The sequence below is a fragment of the Megalobrama amblycephala genome, linkage group LG18 (assembly GCF_018812025.1).
Source record: "Megalobrama amblycephala isolate DHTTF-2021 linkage group LG18, ASM1881202v1, whole genome shotgun sequence".
Classification (NCBI taxonomy): domain Eukaryota; kingdom Metazoa; phylum Chordata; class Actinopteri; order Cypriniformes; family Xenocyprididae; genus Megalobrama; species Megalobrama amblycephala.
This window is the reverse complement of record NC_063061.1, coordinates 35,676,635-35,696,865: the sequence shown is the minus strand read 5'-3', so window position 1 is coordinate 35,696,865 and position 20,231 is coordinate 35,676,635. Positions and strand designations below refer to the sequence as shown.

General features: G+C 37.0%; 1 protein-coding gene across 7 annotated transcripts in view; it reads right to left on the bottom strand.

The window, feature by feature from the left end:
* The window catches only part of sema4d (sema domain, immunoglobulin domain (Ig), transmembrane domain (TM) and short cytoplasmic domain, (semaphorin) 4D), a 74,548-nt gene that overhangs the window by 46,721 nt on the left and 7,596 nt on the right, over positions 1-20,231 (bottom strand). For 5 of the 7 annotated variants that reach the window (XM_048165707.1, XM_048165710.1, XM_048165711.1 and 2 more), the window contains exons 2-3: positions 12,346-12,448; positions 1,128-1,194 (exon numbers count right to left, since the gene is read on the bottom strand). In XM_048165707.1, the coding sequence (XP_048021664.1) occupies positions 1,128-1,194; positions 12,346-12,361 (83 nt within the window). In that variant the 5' untranslated portion in view covers positions 12,362-12,448. Of the gene's footprint in view, positions 1-1,127; positions 1,195-12,345; positions 12,449-18,126; positions 18,482-20,231 lie in introns of those variants that run through there. The other 2 variants (XM_048165706.1, XM_048165709.1) reach the window with 2 other exon arrangements.

Genomic DNA, 20,231 nt, shown 5'->3' with positions numbered 1-20,231 from the left:
TCAAGTCTTTGGGTCCATGTCAAGCCTCAAGTCTTTGGGGTCTAAGTCAAACCTCAAGTCTTTTGGCTTGAGGCTTGACATGGGGTCCATGTCAAGCCTCAAGTCTTTGGGGTCCATGTCAAGCCTCAAGTCTTTGGGGTCTAAGTCAAACCTCAAGTCTTTGGGGTCTAAGTCAAACCTCAAGTCTTTGGGGTCTAAGTCAAACCTCAAGTCTTTGGGGTCTAAGTCAAACCTCAAGTCTTTGGGGTCTAAGTCAAACCTCAAGTCTTTGGGGTCTAAGTCAAACCTCAAGTCTTTGGGGTCCATGTCAAGCCTCAAGTCTTTGGGTCCAAGTCAAGCCTCAAGTCTTTGGGGTCCATGTCACGCCTCAAGTCTTTAGGGTCCAAGTCAAGCCTCAAGTCTTTGCAATCCAAATCAAGTCATTGGGGTCCAAGATTATCACAAGGTAGGACTTGGCTATATTGTTACTGTTTGTTGTTCATTTATATAACTGCACTTTTTCACTGGTTGATGAATATGTGTGCCTTCAGATGAGTTACGTGCGTATATAATGAGTCAAGTCTCGAGTCAGTGTTCCTCAAGTCCAAGTCAAGTCGCAAATTATTTTTTTGTGACTTAAGTGTGACTCAAGTCCAAGTTGTAGACTCGAGTTTCCATCTCTGCTTAAAAGTCAAAGAAAATTAAATTACATTATTATAGTGATCAAGCACAAGCAAGATATATGAGGAGAGAGAATTGAATCCTCATAACCCCCCCCTCAAAACAAACTCAAGCATAAAACATGGAATAAAAGGCAAAGAACCATTAAGTGAGAAGGAAGATATCAAAACAAAAACATTTTTGCAAACAAAGAAAAGAAGGATAAACTGCAGGAAAAGTGGGAGAACTCTGCCAAGCAGGAGAAAAAAAATAATAATTTGGGATGGACAAGAAGGATTTCCAAATCAACCAAAAGAACGAAATCAGGAAAAAGAAACATGCAGCTTTAAAATTCAAGAGCATACAGGAGAGTCTGTCCGGCCGCAGGGGGAGGGGTTCATGCAGTGATGCCATCGCAGCTCAGCACAAGCGAGAGAGCGAAAGCCCCAAACCACACAGATGAGGAGAGAGAGGAGGGAGTTTCTGACCTGTAACTCTTCCACGACACTCGACTAGACCAGAAGATCCGTCCTTCAGAATTATAAAATCCGCCGGCTATAGAGAGACACAGAGATGAGGAGAGGGTTATCATGGAGTCTGACCGTATGGATGGATGAATGTTAAACATCACACACAAATGGAAGAGGAGCAGAGGAGAAAACACTTTATTAAAAGTGAAAAAAGAAGTGGAAATACACATAGACATCACATTTGAGAACATGTACATTTTATAAACGATGCACTGCTACAGACTAAAAGAGCAGACTTTTGCCACTTTTGACTTGGAGTTAAAAATTAAACCTTTAAAAGGATGTGGCACTGTGGGTTTTGGTGCGGTAGGCTGTTTTACAGACTTAATGACATTTTTACAGTCATGAAATCCTCAAATGGACATTAAAATGTGTCTTGTTTTGGACTGCAGTGAATCTGCATGTATTTACACACTTATGATCTACTCACACACAACAGCAGTGGAAATAATAATGTGTAAAATCATCATACACATTTAAAAAGGTGTAGTTTTGCTGTAAGCGGTCGACCAATCACAACAGACTGGGGCATCTGACCAATCAGAGCAGAAAAAAACCAATCACAAGAGTTTGGGCCATCTGACCAATCAGAGCAGAGTAGACTTGCAGAAAGGAGGGGTTTAGAGAGATTCCTTAGTTATTTCAGCTTAAGTGGATGAGAATAACTTGAATTGTCATTTATTTCCTACTGTATCTGTGCTCAGTTTACACTTCCATGTGCATTTAGCAACCAGAGAAACCACCACACACACATTCAAGCTTCAAAATCAAACCAACACAAAATGAAAATAAACAAGCAGCTTCTGTGTTTTTGATTAGTTATGGTTCTGGTTTAGATCACCGAGATCATTAACCTTTGCCAAGGAAACAATCAGCAATACAATTTAATGTAGGTCAGAGAGAAAGCATTCAAGCGTCTGTTAACTGGGACTGAGTCGAGGGGTGAACAAACCAGCCACAGACAATTACAGCAAGTCATGCGGACGTAATGCCAGCGCACACAAACACAGGCCCCTGCACAGGGGAGGAACACCATGTCCGAATTACGGATTGTGTTGCATGCTAATTTCTTCCTGATGTCAGTCTCAATTTGATTCAGTGCTTCATTTGAAGGATGTGTCTGCTCTGAGGATTCACACAGATATATCTGTGTTAACTTCAGATGGTTCAAAGTTGTTTTTGAAAAGATGGTTTTGATAGGAGTTATGATATTTAGATGTAATAGCCTCAAACCTCATTAGTTGAGCATTAGAACTACTAACAAGCTACTTGATGCAGTTTAATGTAACAAAATGCTTATCACAGTTTTTAAAATATCATAGTGAAAAAATCTAAATCACTCTCCAAATGTGTCATGCAGTCCTGACAAACTCATTTTAGCATTTTTTTTTAAATCATTGAAATTTGAAATCATTAAAATTCAAATAATCCATTCACTTAAAAACATTATTTTTTTGTAACAAATGAATATTTAGTTAAAAACTGCTGTTTATCACACTCTTGTGTGTGGGACTAATTTCTTACGCATCTCATCCCAAGCCTCCATTGCTAATTCCAAAACGACTAACACAGTTGGTACAGTTATTAAAGCAGTTAATGAGAGAGAGAGAGAGAGAGAGAGAGAACAAGCAGCATATGTGAATTAGCCTACCTGAATATGTGCATCTCTCACAGCAGCACTATCTCTACTAATAACAATACTAAGTTTGTCTATCTCAAGAAGCACGTTATTACCTCGCTGGTGGGAAATGTCATGTAGCTTTTAAAAGGTTCAAACATTCACTGATGTTCCAGAAGGAAACACGATGCATTAAAAGTCGGCGGGTGAAAACTTTTTTTGAATTTGAAGATCAAGGAACATTGTACTTCATTTGTCGTCCGGGAAACATGCAAGTTTCTTCTGTTGTTTTCGAAGGGTAGTACTAAATGAAAAAAAAAGATATTTCAACAAAATAAGAAAAATTTGGACATCTTCATCCTGTTCAAAAGTTTTCACCCCCTGGCTCTTAATGCATCGTGTTTCCTTCTGGAGCATCAGTGAATGTTTGAACCTTTTTTAATAGTTGTGTTTGAGTCCCTCAGTTGTCCTCAGTGTGAAAAGACGGATCTCAAAATCATACAGTCACTGCTGGAAAGGGTTCAAATATGCAAAAAATCCTTGAAAACTGAAGAATCTGCAGGATCTGGAGGATTCTTCTGAAGAACAGAGCTCAGTTTAACTGCTCAGGAAAAACAAGCAAGGGACTCATGAACAACCATCACACAACCAACATACATATATATATATATATATATATATATATATATATATATATATATATATATATATATATATATATATACACACACACACACTATATTGCCAAAAGGATTGGGACACCCCACCAAATCACTGAATTCAGGTGTTCCAATCACTTCCATGGCCACAGGTGTATAAATCAAGCACCTAGGCATGCAGACTGCTTCTACTAACATTTGTGAAAGAATGGGTCACTCTGAGGAGCTCAGTGAATTCAAGCATGGTACCGTGATATGTTGCCACCTGTGCAATAAGTCCATTCGTGAAATTTCCTCACTACTAAATATTCCACGGTCAACTGTTAGTGCTATCTTAACAAAGTGGAAGCAATTGGGAACAACAGCAACTCAGCCACAAAGTGGTAGGCCACGTGAAATCACAGAGCGGAGTCAGCGCATGCTGAGGAACACAGTGCGCAGAAGTCGCCAACTTTCTGCAGAGTCAATAGCTACAGACCTCCAAACTTCGTGTGGCCTTCAGATTAGCTCAAGAACAGTACGTAGAGAGCTTCATGGAATGGGTTTCCATGGCCGAGCAGCTGCATCCAAGCCTTATATCATCAAGTGCAATGCAAAGCGTCGGATGCAGTGGTGTAAAGAACGCAGCCACTGGAGTCTAGAGCAGTGGAGACGTGTTCTCTGGAGCGACGAATCACGCTTCTCTGTCTGGCAATCCGATGGAGGAGTCTGGGTTTGGCGGTTGCCAGGAGAACGATACTTGCCTGACTGCATTGTGCCAAGTTTAAAGTTTGGTGGAGGGGGATTATGGTGTGGGGTTGTTTTTCAGGGGTTGGGCTTGACCCTTAGTTCCAGTGAAAGGAACTCTTAATGCTTCAGCATACCAAAACATTTTGGACTATTTCATGGCCCCTTCCTGTTCCAACATGACTGTGCACCAGTGCACAAAGCAAGGTCCATAAAGACATGGATGAGTGAGTTTGTTGTGGAGGAACTTGACTGGTCTGCACAGAGTCCTGACCTCAAACCGACAGAACACCTTTGGGATGAATTAGAGCGGAGACTGTGAGCCAGGCCTTCTCGCCAACATCACTGCCTGACCTCACATATGCGCTTCTAGAAGAATGGTCAGAAATTCCCATAAACACACTCCTAAACCTTGTGGAAAGCCTTCCCAGAAGAGTTGAAGCTGTTGTAGCTGCAAAGGGTGGACCAACTCCATATTAAACCCTACGGATTAAGAATGGGATGTCATTAAAGTTCTAATAAATAATAATAATAATAAAATTCTAAATAAAAGACTAAAAAATCTTTCTCAAAAGCTAGATGAAAAAGATGTATTTTTACAAATATGAACATAATAGAGGTTCAAATTAAGTGACTTATGTAACTTCATGTATTTAGCTACATTATCTGGTAGCAAACAGTAGGAAATTCGTTTTCTAAACATTATTTTAATTAGTTATGAGCAGGTTGTAGCAGATATGGTTGCAAACAATCTTCCCAATACAGACACACACTAATACAAACTCACAAAAAAACCTGATGTTCTCAATATCTAGTTGACATTCAGAGCGTCGCTCCTCTTGAAACACACACACACACACACACACGCTGTGGCAGGTGTCTGCATCTCTTGTCAGATCACTGACAGCAGCCTAAAATTGATGAGCTACGAGTCAAAGGTCACGTCCCTTTACAGCGAGAGGAAACCGTCACACGCCACTTCAGACATCACGCACAAAACTTGTCACTAACATCCGGCACGCCTCATGCGGCAATAGAGCCGTCAGTCATGCTCAAACAGACCACGAGGAAGTGAAGATGTCACGGGTCGCCCTCTTCATAATGGAGGATTTCTATTATCGAACACAGAGACGACGATTCGATTGTTGGCGTGGAGATCGGAGAACAAACGGGTTTGATTGATGAGACGAAGACTGTGGCACTACAACACAAGAGGATGATATTGTTATATTTCAATACAGGCGCCATAACTCAGGAGGTGACAGGAAATGAGTTATTAATCAACTTGATCCATTTCAAAACGGCCATGAGAAAAGTTTGAATTGTTCAATCATCATCTTTGTTTCAAATTCGCCTGACCCAATTTATTGCCGAAAATCTTTCCTACCACCATAAATCTCAAACTTCATACTTAGTTTAAAGGCACAATATGTAATTTTCACCACTAGAGGTCGCTTTTTCAAAAATCACACCAAAAGCGTAACTTAATTAATGTCTGCCTCCTTCCTCTCTGAACTGGAACTATGTAACAGTTACGTTTGATCATTTAAATTCATTATATATTTTATTTCATTCTAGAGAAACAGCCGCGAATGCTGAACTACTACTCATACAGGTCAGTTTATCTGACGAATTCAAATTGTGGGGTAACACAGTGCTGATTTACTTGGTCAAAACAATCATACTAAATTATGTTTGAGAGTGTTGAAAGTTATGCTAACGTTACTCTTTGCATTCGCTCGGTGGCTGCTATGAGACGCGCTAAAGTATGCTAGATTGATATCAGAATATCATATTAATAAAAGCTGGATTACTTGACATGCAATTAATTTGAAAACATTGTATGGTGGAGAAAATGCTTGACAGAATAGCAATGTCTCTGACGCAAACATGTTACTCAATCCATATTTTATATATATAGATTATAATAATAATAATAATAATATATGGATTATATATAATTTTTCCTTAATTTTTTATAATTTTTCCTTGGATAGATATATATATATATATATATATATATATATATATATATATATATATACACACACACATATATACACACACACACACATATATACACACACACACAAAATTCAACAAAATATAACATTGTTTTAGGGGTTTTTTGCATATTTCAATCCAAAAATCTTACATATTGTGCCTTTAAGACCGCCATAAATATTAGTATTGTAATTTTACTTACTAATTATAATATTACATTACTAATTACAAATAATAATTATTATTTTATTATTATTAAACTATATTTTGTGATATAAACTATTTATGTTGTAAAATATTACAACATGATATTTTTATTACAATTACTACATATATTAAAATATTTAGTATTTAATATTATTATTTATTAATAATATAAAATAATAATATTTTAATATTTCACATTTATTTTTATTTTCTATTTTTTAATAGTTATTTTTCTCTGTTTTAATTTGCCACCCTTTGAGCTTCATTTTATGTATAAACTGTGCTATACAAAGCATATAATATTATATTATACAAAGTATGTTAAATCAAATAATAATAAGTTATTATCAATTACCAAACTGGTTCCGTGTATGCGTATCATACCAATGTACATATTTTGCAACAGCAAATCAAAGTTATTAATTATTTATGCTTTATTCAAAATAAACAAGTAGTATTCTTTTTCTTCAAAACTATCTAAAAAATGTAATGCCTGTAGAAATGAAATTTAATGCTTTTTACTGCCATTTAAGGCCTTAATTTTCGCAAAATCCATTTAATGACTTTTAATGCTTTTTAATGCCCCACGGATACCCTGTAATAAAAACAAAAATGATCATTAAAAAATTGCAATTAGATATTTTTTCCCAAATCCTGCAGTTCTTGTGGTGGTTGGTTTTTGATGATCATCATCTTAAATTTCAGTCTGCTTCTCACATTAAGTGATCATATGACTTGGAATATATAGCACACAAGTCATATAAACTACTTTAAGCTGCTTGTGTCATTTTTAAAGCTAAAAAGACCATTTATTTCCATTATATGAAAAAGTGCGGCATGAACAATCTGTCTAAAATCTCCCTTTGTGTTCCACAGAGAAGGAAGTTGTTTGACAAAGACTCAAATGACGTTTATTATCTTCCTCTCGAGTAACTCCAGATTTCCTAAAGGCATCAGGCAACAATTCGTATGTGTAAATGATTCACTCTCACACCGTCTTTGGCAGCTGCTTCCCGTTTGTTTGGACTGAATCAGAGTAGTTACGGCAGCCTGGAGTGACGGGTCAGAGGATCTTGACCTTTGAACTACTAAATCAGCTCCAGGTCACATGATCTCAAACTGTTCATATGCTGATCAGATCTGTCGGTTTAGAACTGAGTGTGAAGTGCATCCATTAAATACCATAATAACTCATTTGCATATGGTGGATCTCGGTCAGCTGGGGTGACTGCGGTTACGCCCACTGAGTGGCTGCATTGGTTTTCAACATGAATGGCATGACAAAAACACACAAAACACATCTAAAACAGAAAAGAGCTTTGCGATTGACTGTACAAATAGATTTGACAAGAAATCTGAGGTATATTTTTACAGACTGCCGAAAGCTACAGAAAAAAGAAGCAAATGGATCACTGCAATTCACAGAAACAACTGGACTCCAGACAGAGAAACATGGATTTACAGTTATCATTTTGTGTCAATATGTTGAATTTTGGGGTAAAATCATACCGTATATATTGTGTTGTAATATTTTGTATTGACAACTCATCAATTAAATATATATTCTGCATTAATATTTATTCTGCATTATTGACAAAAACTATACAAGTTTTAGGACTGGTTGATATGACGATATATATAACTTTGATTTAGATCTACCTATATTGTTGTTATAATGTTAAGTGTTCACAGGCAGATTTGCTTTATGTATTTCCCTGGCATCAAAATCAGGCACATATGACGTCAGGAAACACGATTCCTGGCTGCATGTCAGTATCCATGGATCACTGGATCTTTGGTAAGTTGTAACAGGAATACTATATCGAGTCCAACCTTTAGATTGAACTGATAATTGTTTGTTTTACTCGCGTTTTCACAGTTTTGCCTATTAAATCCAGTCATGCGCAGCTCTTTTGCCACTCAGTCCAGCTGACCTAAATATTTGATTAATTTTTAATAATATTCAAAATAAATTTTAGACAGCACAATGCAATTTAATTTTTGTTAATTTGTGAAATTTTCAATAATTTAATTTTAATATTGGTTCATCTGAGATTGAACAATGCAATCAATTTATTTATTTATTTTAATTATTTGTGTATTAATGTTTTATTGATTCATTTTTTTAATTTGTGATGGCACAATGCAATTTATTTTTTATTAATTTAATTTTGTAATAATTTATTATTGATTAATTTTAAATTATAATCTAGTTTTTAAGATGGCAATGCAATTTAATTTTTATTAATGTGAAATTTTCGTTAATTTAATTTGGTATTAATTTATTATTCATTGATTTTTAAAATAATATTCAATTTTTGCAATGGCACAATGCAATTTAATTTGTATTAATATGTGAAATTATTAATTTTATATTAATTGATTATTTTTTATAATATTCTATTTTTTTTAAATGGCACAATGCAACTTTTTAATAATTTTGTATAAATTTATTATCGATTCATTTTTAATATTTTAATTTTCTGAGATGCATTTTTTTGTTTTTTTTGTTAATTTTTATTAATTTGACTATGTATTAATTTATTATTGATTCATTCTTTAATAATTTTGAGATGGAACAATACAATTTAATTTTTATTTTTGTGAAATTTTAATTCCTTTAATTTTGCATTAATTAAATTTTGATTCATTTTTTTAAATAATGCTCTAATTTTTTTTTTTTAGACTGCACAATGCAATTTTGTCTCACAGAATGTTTCACTCTAAAAAAATAATAACATTTTTAAAATGGAAAAGCAACTTGTTTCACAGAATGTTTACTTACAAGTCAATTCCATTCTGTCTTTAACAATCTTGTCAGGCAGACCAAACTGTGTGCTGGGTTTATAAGCAGATAAACCCTTTTTAATTATAAACTCAACCAGATATAAACATCTAAGAAAAGCAGAAGTGAGGCAGCATTTCACGCTACACTTTTCCATAAATAATACAGTGACCAGAGGATGTTGAGCTCCAAAGCAGCACCATACGTATTTTTGGTTTGTTTCTCACACAGACCACTTCAGAAGACTTTGAACAGAGTTGAATGAAACTTTTACGGTACATTTTTCAAACATCTTGACAGCCTATGATCTTGGAAATCATCTTTTGTGCTCTACTAAAGAAAGAAAGTCACCCAGGTTAGGAATCACATGATGACATGACAGTTTAACTGAACTATATAATTTTGTGTGTAAAAACCACATTCGATAACCGTACTGTCCAAACAAGCAATACGAAGAGCAAAAGAGAACAAAATGAAGCAGTCGACACTACAGTCCTCCAAAAAATCTCTGTCAATATTAACTCAGACACAAGACAGACAAGCATTCAGTCAGACATGAATCTCAAGTAGCCTTGTGTAGAGGGTGTCTTTGTTCTGGACCCAATGACAGCGAGCATCCCTCATTCTCCTACTCCGTGTTTTCTTTACGTCTTTTTGGCAGCACATTTATCATTCCTCCACACAAACAATTGTGCTACGAAACTCATGAGCACAGGCGATACAAAGGACGGCTAAACCGGGGGCCTCCGATCAGCCGCCCGTGCTGGTTGCTAGGTTACCTTTGATCTTTTTCGACAACTCGTCAACAAGCTTGTCACTTCCATAAGTCTTCGAGGAGGAATCTGCTTCTGCAGCTGTTGTTGATTTAAAAAGACATGATAAAACTTGAAGTCTCTCCATCTCAATGCTTTTCATAGTAAAATAGGAATTTGTGTTCAAATAATGCCAGATTTGCTTAAGATATAATAATACAATAATTTTTATTATATAAATATGATTCTACTAATTAATATAAATATTATTAATAATTAAAAAATAATTTATTCTCGTTTCTATTTGACGTAACCTCAAAATCGTAAACTGAAACACTGCAGAGAATGATTCAGGACTGCTGACACCATTAGAAAATAATGGCTACAAACAATTTGCTTATTCACTAGAAAATCAGGGAAACTGCATTAAATTACGTGACTGTTTCAGCTGTCTGTCCAAATTTCCAACAGTCGTTGCAACACTTTCCACAGGATGGAAGCGGTAGCTTGTGTTGGACAGACGGCTGACATCCGTCCATCACTAACAGAGACGTCAACGCTGACTGACAACTTCATTTGCCATCCGGATTTTTCTGCTGATCTGGAGTCCAGCATCACGTTTATAAGAGGCACAAGATGAATAGATGAATCAAGTCATCTGTTGAAAACTCCTGTATAGCAAAGTCAGTTATTTCTAATTCAAAAAATGCTGGGTTAAAATCAACTCAAGTTGGGTTAAATGTTTGCCCAACCTGCTGGGTAGTTTTAATTTAACTCAACTACTGTTTAAAATTTACTATATTGCATCCTTAAAATGAACCCAAAATGAACATTTATTAATAATAAACTCTTCCATCATTTTTTACCTAAAAATTTTACATTTTGTTTTTTTTCCCGAATTTTTTTATTCATCGGAATGATATGAAACCTGGTTAATGTTTTGGCACTTGCTATGTGAACACAAAAAAAAAAAAAAAAAACATGGACATGATTCGAAAAGTTTAAATGGCCCTGAAAAAAAAAAATAGTAACACTTATGCTTCTCGTGGTCAACAATTACTGTATTGGAAATGACTGAGAGACGAATTTCATCTAGTGGAAACTTTTGGTACTGCGGCCAAACAAAATCTTACTGAAAGCTCATTTTTTGAGATATCAAGCTCAAATTTGGAACACAACTTGTTTAGATTTATGGCTTTGATTTTCTTGCCGTTTTAGAGTAAAACAGGTTTTTGAAAATATTTCATATAAAAATATAACAGTATTTGTGTGCATTTTTCATAACAATAAACATAAAATAACTTTTTAAAACTTTTTTCACTTCAGCAATAATTTGCCAAGTCTCGCCTTTGAAAAGAGATCAAAATTAGTTCTGTGCTCCTAAAGCATTCGAAATTTATGACCGTGTAAGTTGGAAATTCAATTTCAGGTCTGTGCTCAAAAAGTAAATAAATGGATAATAACTACAGCGTAAATATAATTTAGTACAATAAAAACCCCTAAAAATGCAAAATATTAAATAAAAAAACATTATCAAAGTAAAATATAGTACATTCATTTCATTGAAATAAAAAAAAATCAGTCATTTTTGACCAACACCAGAGGGTTAAATAATTATTAAATAATAAACATTTATTAAATTGCTTAATAAATGTTCACCTTTTGATTATTACTGTTGCCTCTAGTAATTATGTGTCTGATTTTTAATTTCCAACCTATTTCGGGTTCATTTTAAGCCATATATTAATTTTAAACAATAGTTGAGTTAAATAAAACTGCCCAGAAGGTTGGTCAAAACAACCAAAACACTGGTTTTGTCCATATTTAACCCAACTTGGGTTGTTTTTAACACAGTATTTTTTTTAGAGTGAACTTAACAAACTAAACATATACTTGCATTTCTTTATAAATTATTTTCTGCTTCTGACTCGTTTCGGAATTCTGCAATACTTGAATACAGTACATTTACAGTAAAGAGCACTGTCAAAAAACGACTGTATTAGTGTGTCCAATTCTTTCAAAACACCCTCAGCTGACCCACACCAAGTGAAGACAGTCATCATTTTCATTCCTTATTGTCTTCTAACTGGCAAAGGCAAGCAGGAAAGAAAGAGAAAGAGAGAAATAAAGAAAGAAAACAGGAATTTGGGCCAAACAGAAAAACAAGAAAGCAGCCAACAAGCATCCAGCATCAGAAAACTCGACCAAGATGGAATGCAAATCAGCTTCCATGCAAATGCCAAACGTCTCCAAGGGGCCCTCGGAGAAAAGACCCTTTATATGCCAGTGTTTTCCATGCATTTGCCTGAAGACGTAACCACAGTCCTGCTAACCTGATGATAGGGACTGAGATCATACAGGAGAAACAAGCAGGACAACAGAGGAAGCATTCAACATATAGCTGCAGAAGCAAACAACTACTCACTTGAACGCCATGGCATCGAGCGGCGAATACTGATTCATTAAAGAGTCTTTCTGAGGTTCACGTCTCAGGCAGCTGAAGATGGAGCAGAGAGCTCTTCACGGATCTGTGGAGAGGACACAAGGACTTTCAGATGAGGAGGGGGAGATATTTGAACTTGCAAACACAAAGGCTGCGCTCAGAATACAATACTAACATACTGCACAGTATGTACTTTACAATGGTTACTACTCTTTAGAAAATTTCAAACAGTAGTAGGCTACATTGTCACATGACCTCATTATTTTGAATTTAGTGAGTGGTGTCTAGTCACAAAAATAAGGTTATTTAGATATTTAAATGTAATTTCGAGTAAAAATGTGTAAACATTTTTGGCAGGTCAAACAATGAGAAATAATACAAGACATGGTAATATTACTTCTGGGTTATTCGTCACACTCGAAATGGAAGGTCAAGTTCAGTACACTCTGCGATACTTATTCTAGTACTCTGTTTGCATTTCATTCTTTTCAAACAATTCAGTGCATCAACAATTAGAATGATTCAGACTGCTTTGCTAACACATTTGGTTGATTCATTGAAAAGAATCGCTCCCAAAACTGTTTTGAATTGGTTTTCAGGAACAAATTAAATCGACTCATGACAGCAATTGGAATCGGCTCCCAAGAGTATCATGAATCGGCTCTCAAGAGCTATACGAATCAGCTTCCAAGAACTATTAGAATTGGCTCCAAAGAGCGAATCAAATAGAGTCATGACAGCAATTCGAATTGGCTCCCAAGAGCATTTTAATCCAACTCCCAAGAACAGAGCGATTCAATCTGACTCCCAAGTACAGAGCGATTCAATCCGACTCCCAAGAACAGAGCGATTCAATCCGACTCCAGAGTACAGAGCGATTCAATCCGACTCCAGAGTACAGAGCGATTCAATCCGACTCCCGAGTACAGAGCGATTCAATCCGACTCCCGAGTACAGAGCGATTCAATCCGACTCCCAAGAACAAAGCGATTCAATCCGACTCCCGAGTACAGAGCGATTCAATCCGACTCCCGAGTACAGAGCGATTCAATCCGACTCCCGAGTACAGAGCGATTCAATCCGACTCCCAAGTACAGAGCGATTCAATCCGACTCCCAAGAACAGAGCGATTCAATCCGACTCCCGAGTACAGAGCGATTCAATCCGACTCCCGAGTACAGAGCGATTCAATCCGACTCCCGAGTACAGAGCGATTCAATCCGACTCCCGAGTACAGAGCGATTCAATCCGACTCCCAAGAACAAAGCGATTCAATCCGACTCCCGAGTACAGAGCGATTCAATCCGACTCCCGAGTACAGAGCGATTCAATCCGACTCCCGAGTACAGAGCGATTCAATCCGACTCCCGAGTACAGAGCGTTTCAATCCGACTCCCGAGTACAGAGCGTTTCAATCCGACTCCCGAGTACAGAGAGATTCAATCCGACTCCCGAGTACAGAGCGATTCAATCCGACTCCCGAGTACAGAGCGATTCAATCCGACTCCCGAGTACAGAGCGATTCAATCCGACTCCCGAGTACAGAGCGATTCAATCCGACTCCCGAGTACAGAGCGATTCAATCCGACTCCCGAGTACAGAGCGTTTCAATCCGACTCCACAGTAGAGAGAGATTCAATCCGACTCCCGAGTACAGAGCGATTCAATCCGACTCCCAAGAACAGAGCGATTCAATCCGACTCCCGAGTACAGAGCGATTCAATCCGACTCCCAAGAACAGAGCGATTCAATCCGACTCCCAAGAACAAAACGATTCAATATGACTCCCAAGTACAGAGCGATTCAATCTGACTCCCAAGAACAAAGCAATTAATTCCAACTCCTAAGAGTAATTCAATCCGAATCCAAAGAGTTCATGAATTAGGCATCATAATTCTGATTCAAAACAGAATAAAATATATTCGGGTGTAAACACTAACCTGCAAGTTAACCAATAAAATAGCGTTTGTACAAAAAAACAAATAACAAGCGATGCTACGGAGACATCTAATTAAACAAATAGCTTTGTAGGCTAACATTGACAAGTACCGAAGTTTTCAACAAAACAGATATTGAACTCCACACACACACACAGCTCTTCTTGCAAACAAAAGGCACTCGGAGCGAACCGATATACAAAACTACGGCTGCCTCGCTGTCACTTAGCCTCAGCTAAAGGAGAGAGGGGTTTCCGCCAGCTTGGTGGGGGATTCCATCGCCATGGCGACAGCAGAACCACAGAGAACGAATGGAAAGCATTCTGGAATCCAGTGACGTGGAGAGAGAACATAAGAGATCTTATTAATGACAGGAATATTAGACTCCATCACAAGCACAAAGGGATGAGCGTTTTCATTAGCGAAGAATAGATTAATAAAGACCCAGACGAAACAGAAGGGAAGGAAAAACTGAGCTAAATACATCACTGGTGCTAAAAAAAATAGAGCAATATCTTACAGATTTGCAAGTGTTGCTATATAAAATCCCTCATGCTCAAGCTGAACTTAATATCTGAACAGATCCGAGCGCAACAGGGTGATTTTACAAAACAGATTAAAAGTGCAGCACACTGTCAGCTTCATAAATGATTCAGTATGCCAACAGATGCAACATCAAGCCAATGAAGGACACCGACTGGACTAGGAAAAGGAAGAAAACTAGATTATCACACAAGCGTTCCAAAGTTTGGGGTTGGTTTTTGAAAGATGTCACCAAAATTGCATTTATTTGATCACAAAGAGAATAAAATTGTCACTTTTAATCAATTTAATGCATCCTTACAGTATTAATCTCTATTTATAAAAGTGAATTACAAGAGAGGAAAAAAGCAATTTGTCAATATTTGTAATAACGCAAATTTGTAAATACCACTTAGATAAATTAACAGCATCACATTAAAACTTTTTTAATATGTTTAACTGGTTTTTAATTGGCTCTAGAGGACGTATTTGAGATGCGAGTTGTGACGTGGTCTCGACTCCAGACCGCCTCGAGGCTCGAGTCTGAGACATCACTGAAGTCCTCTGGGAGACAAACGTATGGCAGTCGTCTGGCCGACTTCTCCTCATTAGGGTTTATGAAACCCACAACACAACCGCACAAAGACGCTAATGATGGTAGCTATGCAGACGGTGTAAATCACAGTTTAACATACAGGTTCAACCATCAGATTACACAATGGCCCATCAGGGATTAATAGAGATGTTCTGACAATTATGCATATCAACATCACTGCTCATTTGCATGTGTCAAACATCTCCGCTTTGAACCAATGGTTTGGAAACGACGCTGGATTTCTATACAGACCCAAATTCCTTCTCACCTCAGAACAATGGCAGCTAATTACCCAAACGTGACGGGCGGTTACGACTGTCTCATCGATCCCTGTAGGGATCTCCCAGAATGCAACGGGCCACTAAAGGTCAAATGCTTCTTTTTTCCCCCCTTCAATAAACAGCTTCAGGAATGAGGAGACACTTGGAATGGAACATTTATGATACGCAAACATTCCAGTTCTGTGGGTTTCCGCAATATGGTCTAACGACCCAATTGTTATATTTGCAAAAGTTTCCAATGAGGGTATGAAATTCCTCAACAATGATTCCAAGAACCTGAGGTGTTTCATCCAGGGTATAAATCAGCAAGCAGACGGAAAACACAAGCCATAATCAAATTCTCCCAATAGATCCCATATGCATTGTAAAGGTATTAATTTACCAGGCGCCACTATATTCACGTCTAAAACTTGATTCCATTTCAAAAAGGTTGCAACCAGGGTTCCTCCCTGAAATAGAAACTTGCAAAAACTTAAAAGGGTCATGACATGAGAAATCAAATTTGCCTTGATATTTTTATGTCACATTTTAGTAGTCTCACCCGCTGGCGTTCAGTAGGGGTGGGAATCACATGATACAATTTTATTGCGATTTTAAATATATTGCGATATTCTGCGATATATTACCTTTTTCCAACTTCAAATTATGCCCCCAAAGGAAAACTTTGTCAACATCTGTTTTATCTAAAAAGATACATTTCTCTGTTTGTTCATCTCACTTTAATTTTATTGCTGCAAAATGGGATTGCAGACAAACTGACCAACACGTTCATGAAAACCTGTTATAAATGTTGTTTGCACCTGGCAAAGTCAACTATTTGTATTACAGTCTAATCCACCTTAATTCACCCTTCGCTGGGACTCGGAGTTTGATTGACAGGCGATCTGACCAATCATAACGCCGAATCTGCCATTATGTCCGACAAACAAACCAGACAGGAGAGTTAGTAGATTAACGTCGGTGGACTTGAACTTGAAAATGGTCTATTGACGTCTTTCCGCAGTTGAAACAACATACCTTCTGATTCTGATGTTCATTCATGTTTATTTCATGTAATAACTAGGAAGAGATGATCAGTTTACGGGAGCTTGAACTGAGGCGCTACAGCGATCTGTCACGACACATTAAAGCCACAAAACAGTATTTATTGTTTGAATTTCCTAATCGGCAAAAACAACCATGGCGATGTAAAAGTGCATTACCAACACCGACAGATGAAAGGATTCAATTGAATCAGTTCAATGGAATCAGTTCAATGGAATCAGTTCAATGGAATCAATTCAATGGAATCAATTCAATGGAATCAATTCAATGGAAAGGATTCTGGAAGAGAAGACAATGCTGAATAAAGTCGTAGTTTTTGTTATTTTTGGACCAAAATGTATTTTCGATGCTTACGAAATTCTAACTAACCCACTGATGTCACATGGACTACTTTGATGATGTTTTTATTACCTTTCTGGACATGGACAGTCTACCGTACATACATTTTCAATGGAGGGACAGAAAGTTCTCGGACTAAATCTAAAATATCTTAAACTGTGTTCTGAAGATGAACGGAGGTCTTACGGGTTTGGAACGACATGAGGGTGAGTCATTAATGACATAATTTTCATTTTTGGGTGAACTAACCCTTTAAAGCCAATATATAATTTTTAATTATAGGCACTGGGAGAAGGACAACACACACATGCAGCGTCCACTCTGAAGGGAGGCATGAGCCCTGTGCTCTTAGAAATGGGACAGATGTGTCTTGAAATGCTGTGATCTCACAACACTGCTACGGGCAGCTCTCACACACGCCGAACAGACACAAACTCACATCTGAAGAGAGAAAATGCTGATTACAGTGGAGGTTTAAATATGCATTTGATCACGGCTGAAGGAGACGTACAGACACGTGCCAACAGCCACAACTAAACTACATCTTACTGAAGTCTGTCAGGAGGATTTCACAGACAATACAAGACTAGGTATCTTTACATTTTCTGCCTAACATGATATTAGGCTATTGCAGGTGGTTGCTATGCAGTTGCTAAAGTGTTCTGATTGGTTTTGATTCGTTTGGAATTTGAAGAAACATGAATGTGCATATGGGATATGCATATAAATATAATAATCTTTAATATGAGCAATTGTAATAGCGATGCTATAGCAGCATGCAACACACCTTAAAAACGAAACCTACAACTAAAAGAACAACTGAACCTATATATTAAAAAAACCTTACTTAAACCCACCAAGTGTCAGTAAAGATGCTCTGAAGCTCAGAGAAGACAACCACAAAATCCACAAAGATGCAAAAAAACAGAACCTATAAAATGTGCATTCCTCAACTGATCTATTGTCTACTCTATATGTTATTAAAATTAGCAATAGGCATCCAAATAAGATCCAAAAAAACACAAGAAACGTTACTTAAACTCACCAAGTGCCGGTCAGACGCTCTGAAGCTCAGGGAAGACAACCACAAAATTCACAACGATGCAAAAAAACCAAGCGAGAATCATTTCAGAGTGTCTGCTGGTCTCATACGTGTCTGTTTCCTTTCAGACGTGTGTATAATTTAGAGTAAATCTGCAATTTTCTGGGTGTCATAAAGGTTGATGGTTCTGTCTGGCTGTGGAGGTCTGAACACGAGCGAACGGAGATGAGAAGACGTTCAAACCTCCCCCTTTCTCTCCCTCTCTCTCTCTGAGAAAAGCATGTGCCGAATGTCAAAAATCATGCAAAAAAAAAAGCTCCCAAATCAAGACGGTTTAACCTCAACATCCACCCTCTGTCAAAGCAACAATTAAATATTAATGTCAGATTATAACACGCTCACACCGTTTGAAGCGCTGTCTCTGTGACAGGTGCAAAACAATAACAGCAGATCAGCTGGTGCCATTGCAGGCATGCGGGTGTGTGTGTGTGAGTGTGTGTCGCAGAGCACACTTGAGATCGCTGACAGCAGAAAATAATCAATGCACAGACGGGGGCTGGGTAAGTGTGTGTCTTCTATTGTTTACAGGGTCATAGTGTGCCATAATGCACTGAGACGGACCGGTCGGCTCCTCACCAGGGCTGGGAAGAGTTCTGGTTTCAAGCTGATCCACACTTATTGCATTTCTATCCTAAATTTAACCACTGCACAAGAGATGACTACTGATCAGAACGCAAAACTGCTCTGTGTGAATTTAGCTATTTGTTTTGTCAGACACGAGTCTGAAGACCATGTGATGCACACGCATGGTCATCAGATGATCTGCATTTGTGAGAAAAAAGATAAATGTGCACATTAGCAGAGTGCAGTGGTGATTTCAATTGTGTTTTGATTAGAGATGCACAATATCATTATCACATTTTTAAATTATTCATATCTGCACTTCTTTTTCTTACAATTCAAACAGCATAGAAAATTATCCATAATCAATATAGAAATGCTTCTATCAAACATTAAAATCATTTTTAATTGAAGCACATAAATGGGTCATTCCGTGTCAAATCAACCAGAGGTCCCCAGAGGAGATTTTGTTAACATTTTTTCTGTTTAAAGACAAACATAAATAGTGATGAAAGCCAAAATATTAAATGTCACAGATGTATATTTACTGAGTAATCCACCATTTGATAATGAAAATGATAATTTTTACCTGAGATTTGGAGCCAATTTATAGGGGTGTAAAATGACTTCAGAAAGATGGCAGAATAAATATTTTATTTTTGCACAGAGATTGGTAGATCTATTAGTAAAATCTGTTGACTTTAGCAATCTTTGTTTCATTATATGCCAACGGTGACAGCTCAAAAATGGGAAAAAGCTCTTCTTGTGTTTTTTGCCTCAAGTTTGCATGCCTGTAACTCAAGAAGTATCTTAATATTCTTTTAGATTCTGGTTCTTAACAAACTTTCCTTTTGGCATCTTCATTTTAAAGGCCCTCGAAGGTTCAATCCCAGAGATATGGAGATCTTAATGTGGCTCCATGAGTAAATTGGTCAAAAACCACTGGTTGATTTGACACGAATTGACACCCAAATTAATATCATTGTGAACACCGTTTTTCCCATAATACAAAATTATTTTTAATATAATACATTATGCATTATGTATTGTTGGTTATCTATCAAATTTATAAATCATGCATCCCTAGATTTGATCAAATTCAAAGCCTTTTTAAACAGATTTTAATGTTACTTTACATCAGATCATTTGAGGCGTTATGAAAGAATGACAAATAGTCTTTGCATATCAAAAAAATTGTGCATGTAAACTGGTTTAACTGTGATTCTCATCTACATGCCAGCCATTTTCCAAATTTAATTAGCTTGTCTTTCTTTGTACCTGCTGGCTCGGTTGAATTAATAACTTCTCTCTCCGAAACTACCCTTCTGGAAGAACGAACACAGACTCAGTTTCCTGTTTTGATTGTAAAGGGATTATGTATCATTGAAATGACATCAGCTCTGCAATAAAACAAGCCTCCAAACAATAGACGTCTTATTGAGAAGTATAAAGCTGCAAAACTACATGACTGTGTTACTAAAGAGTGA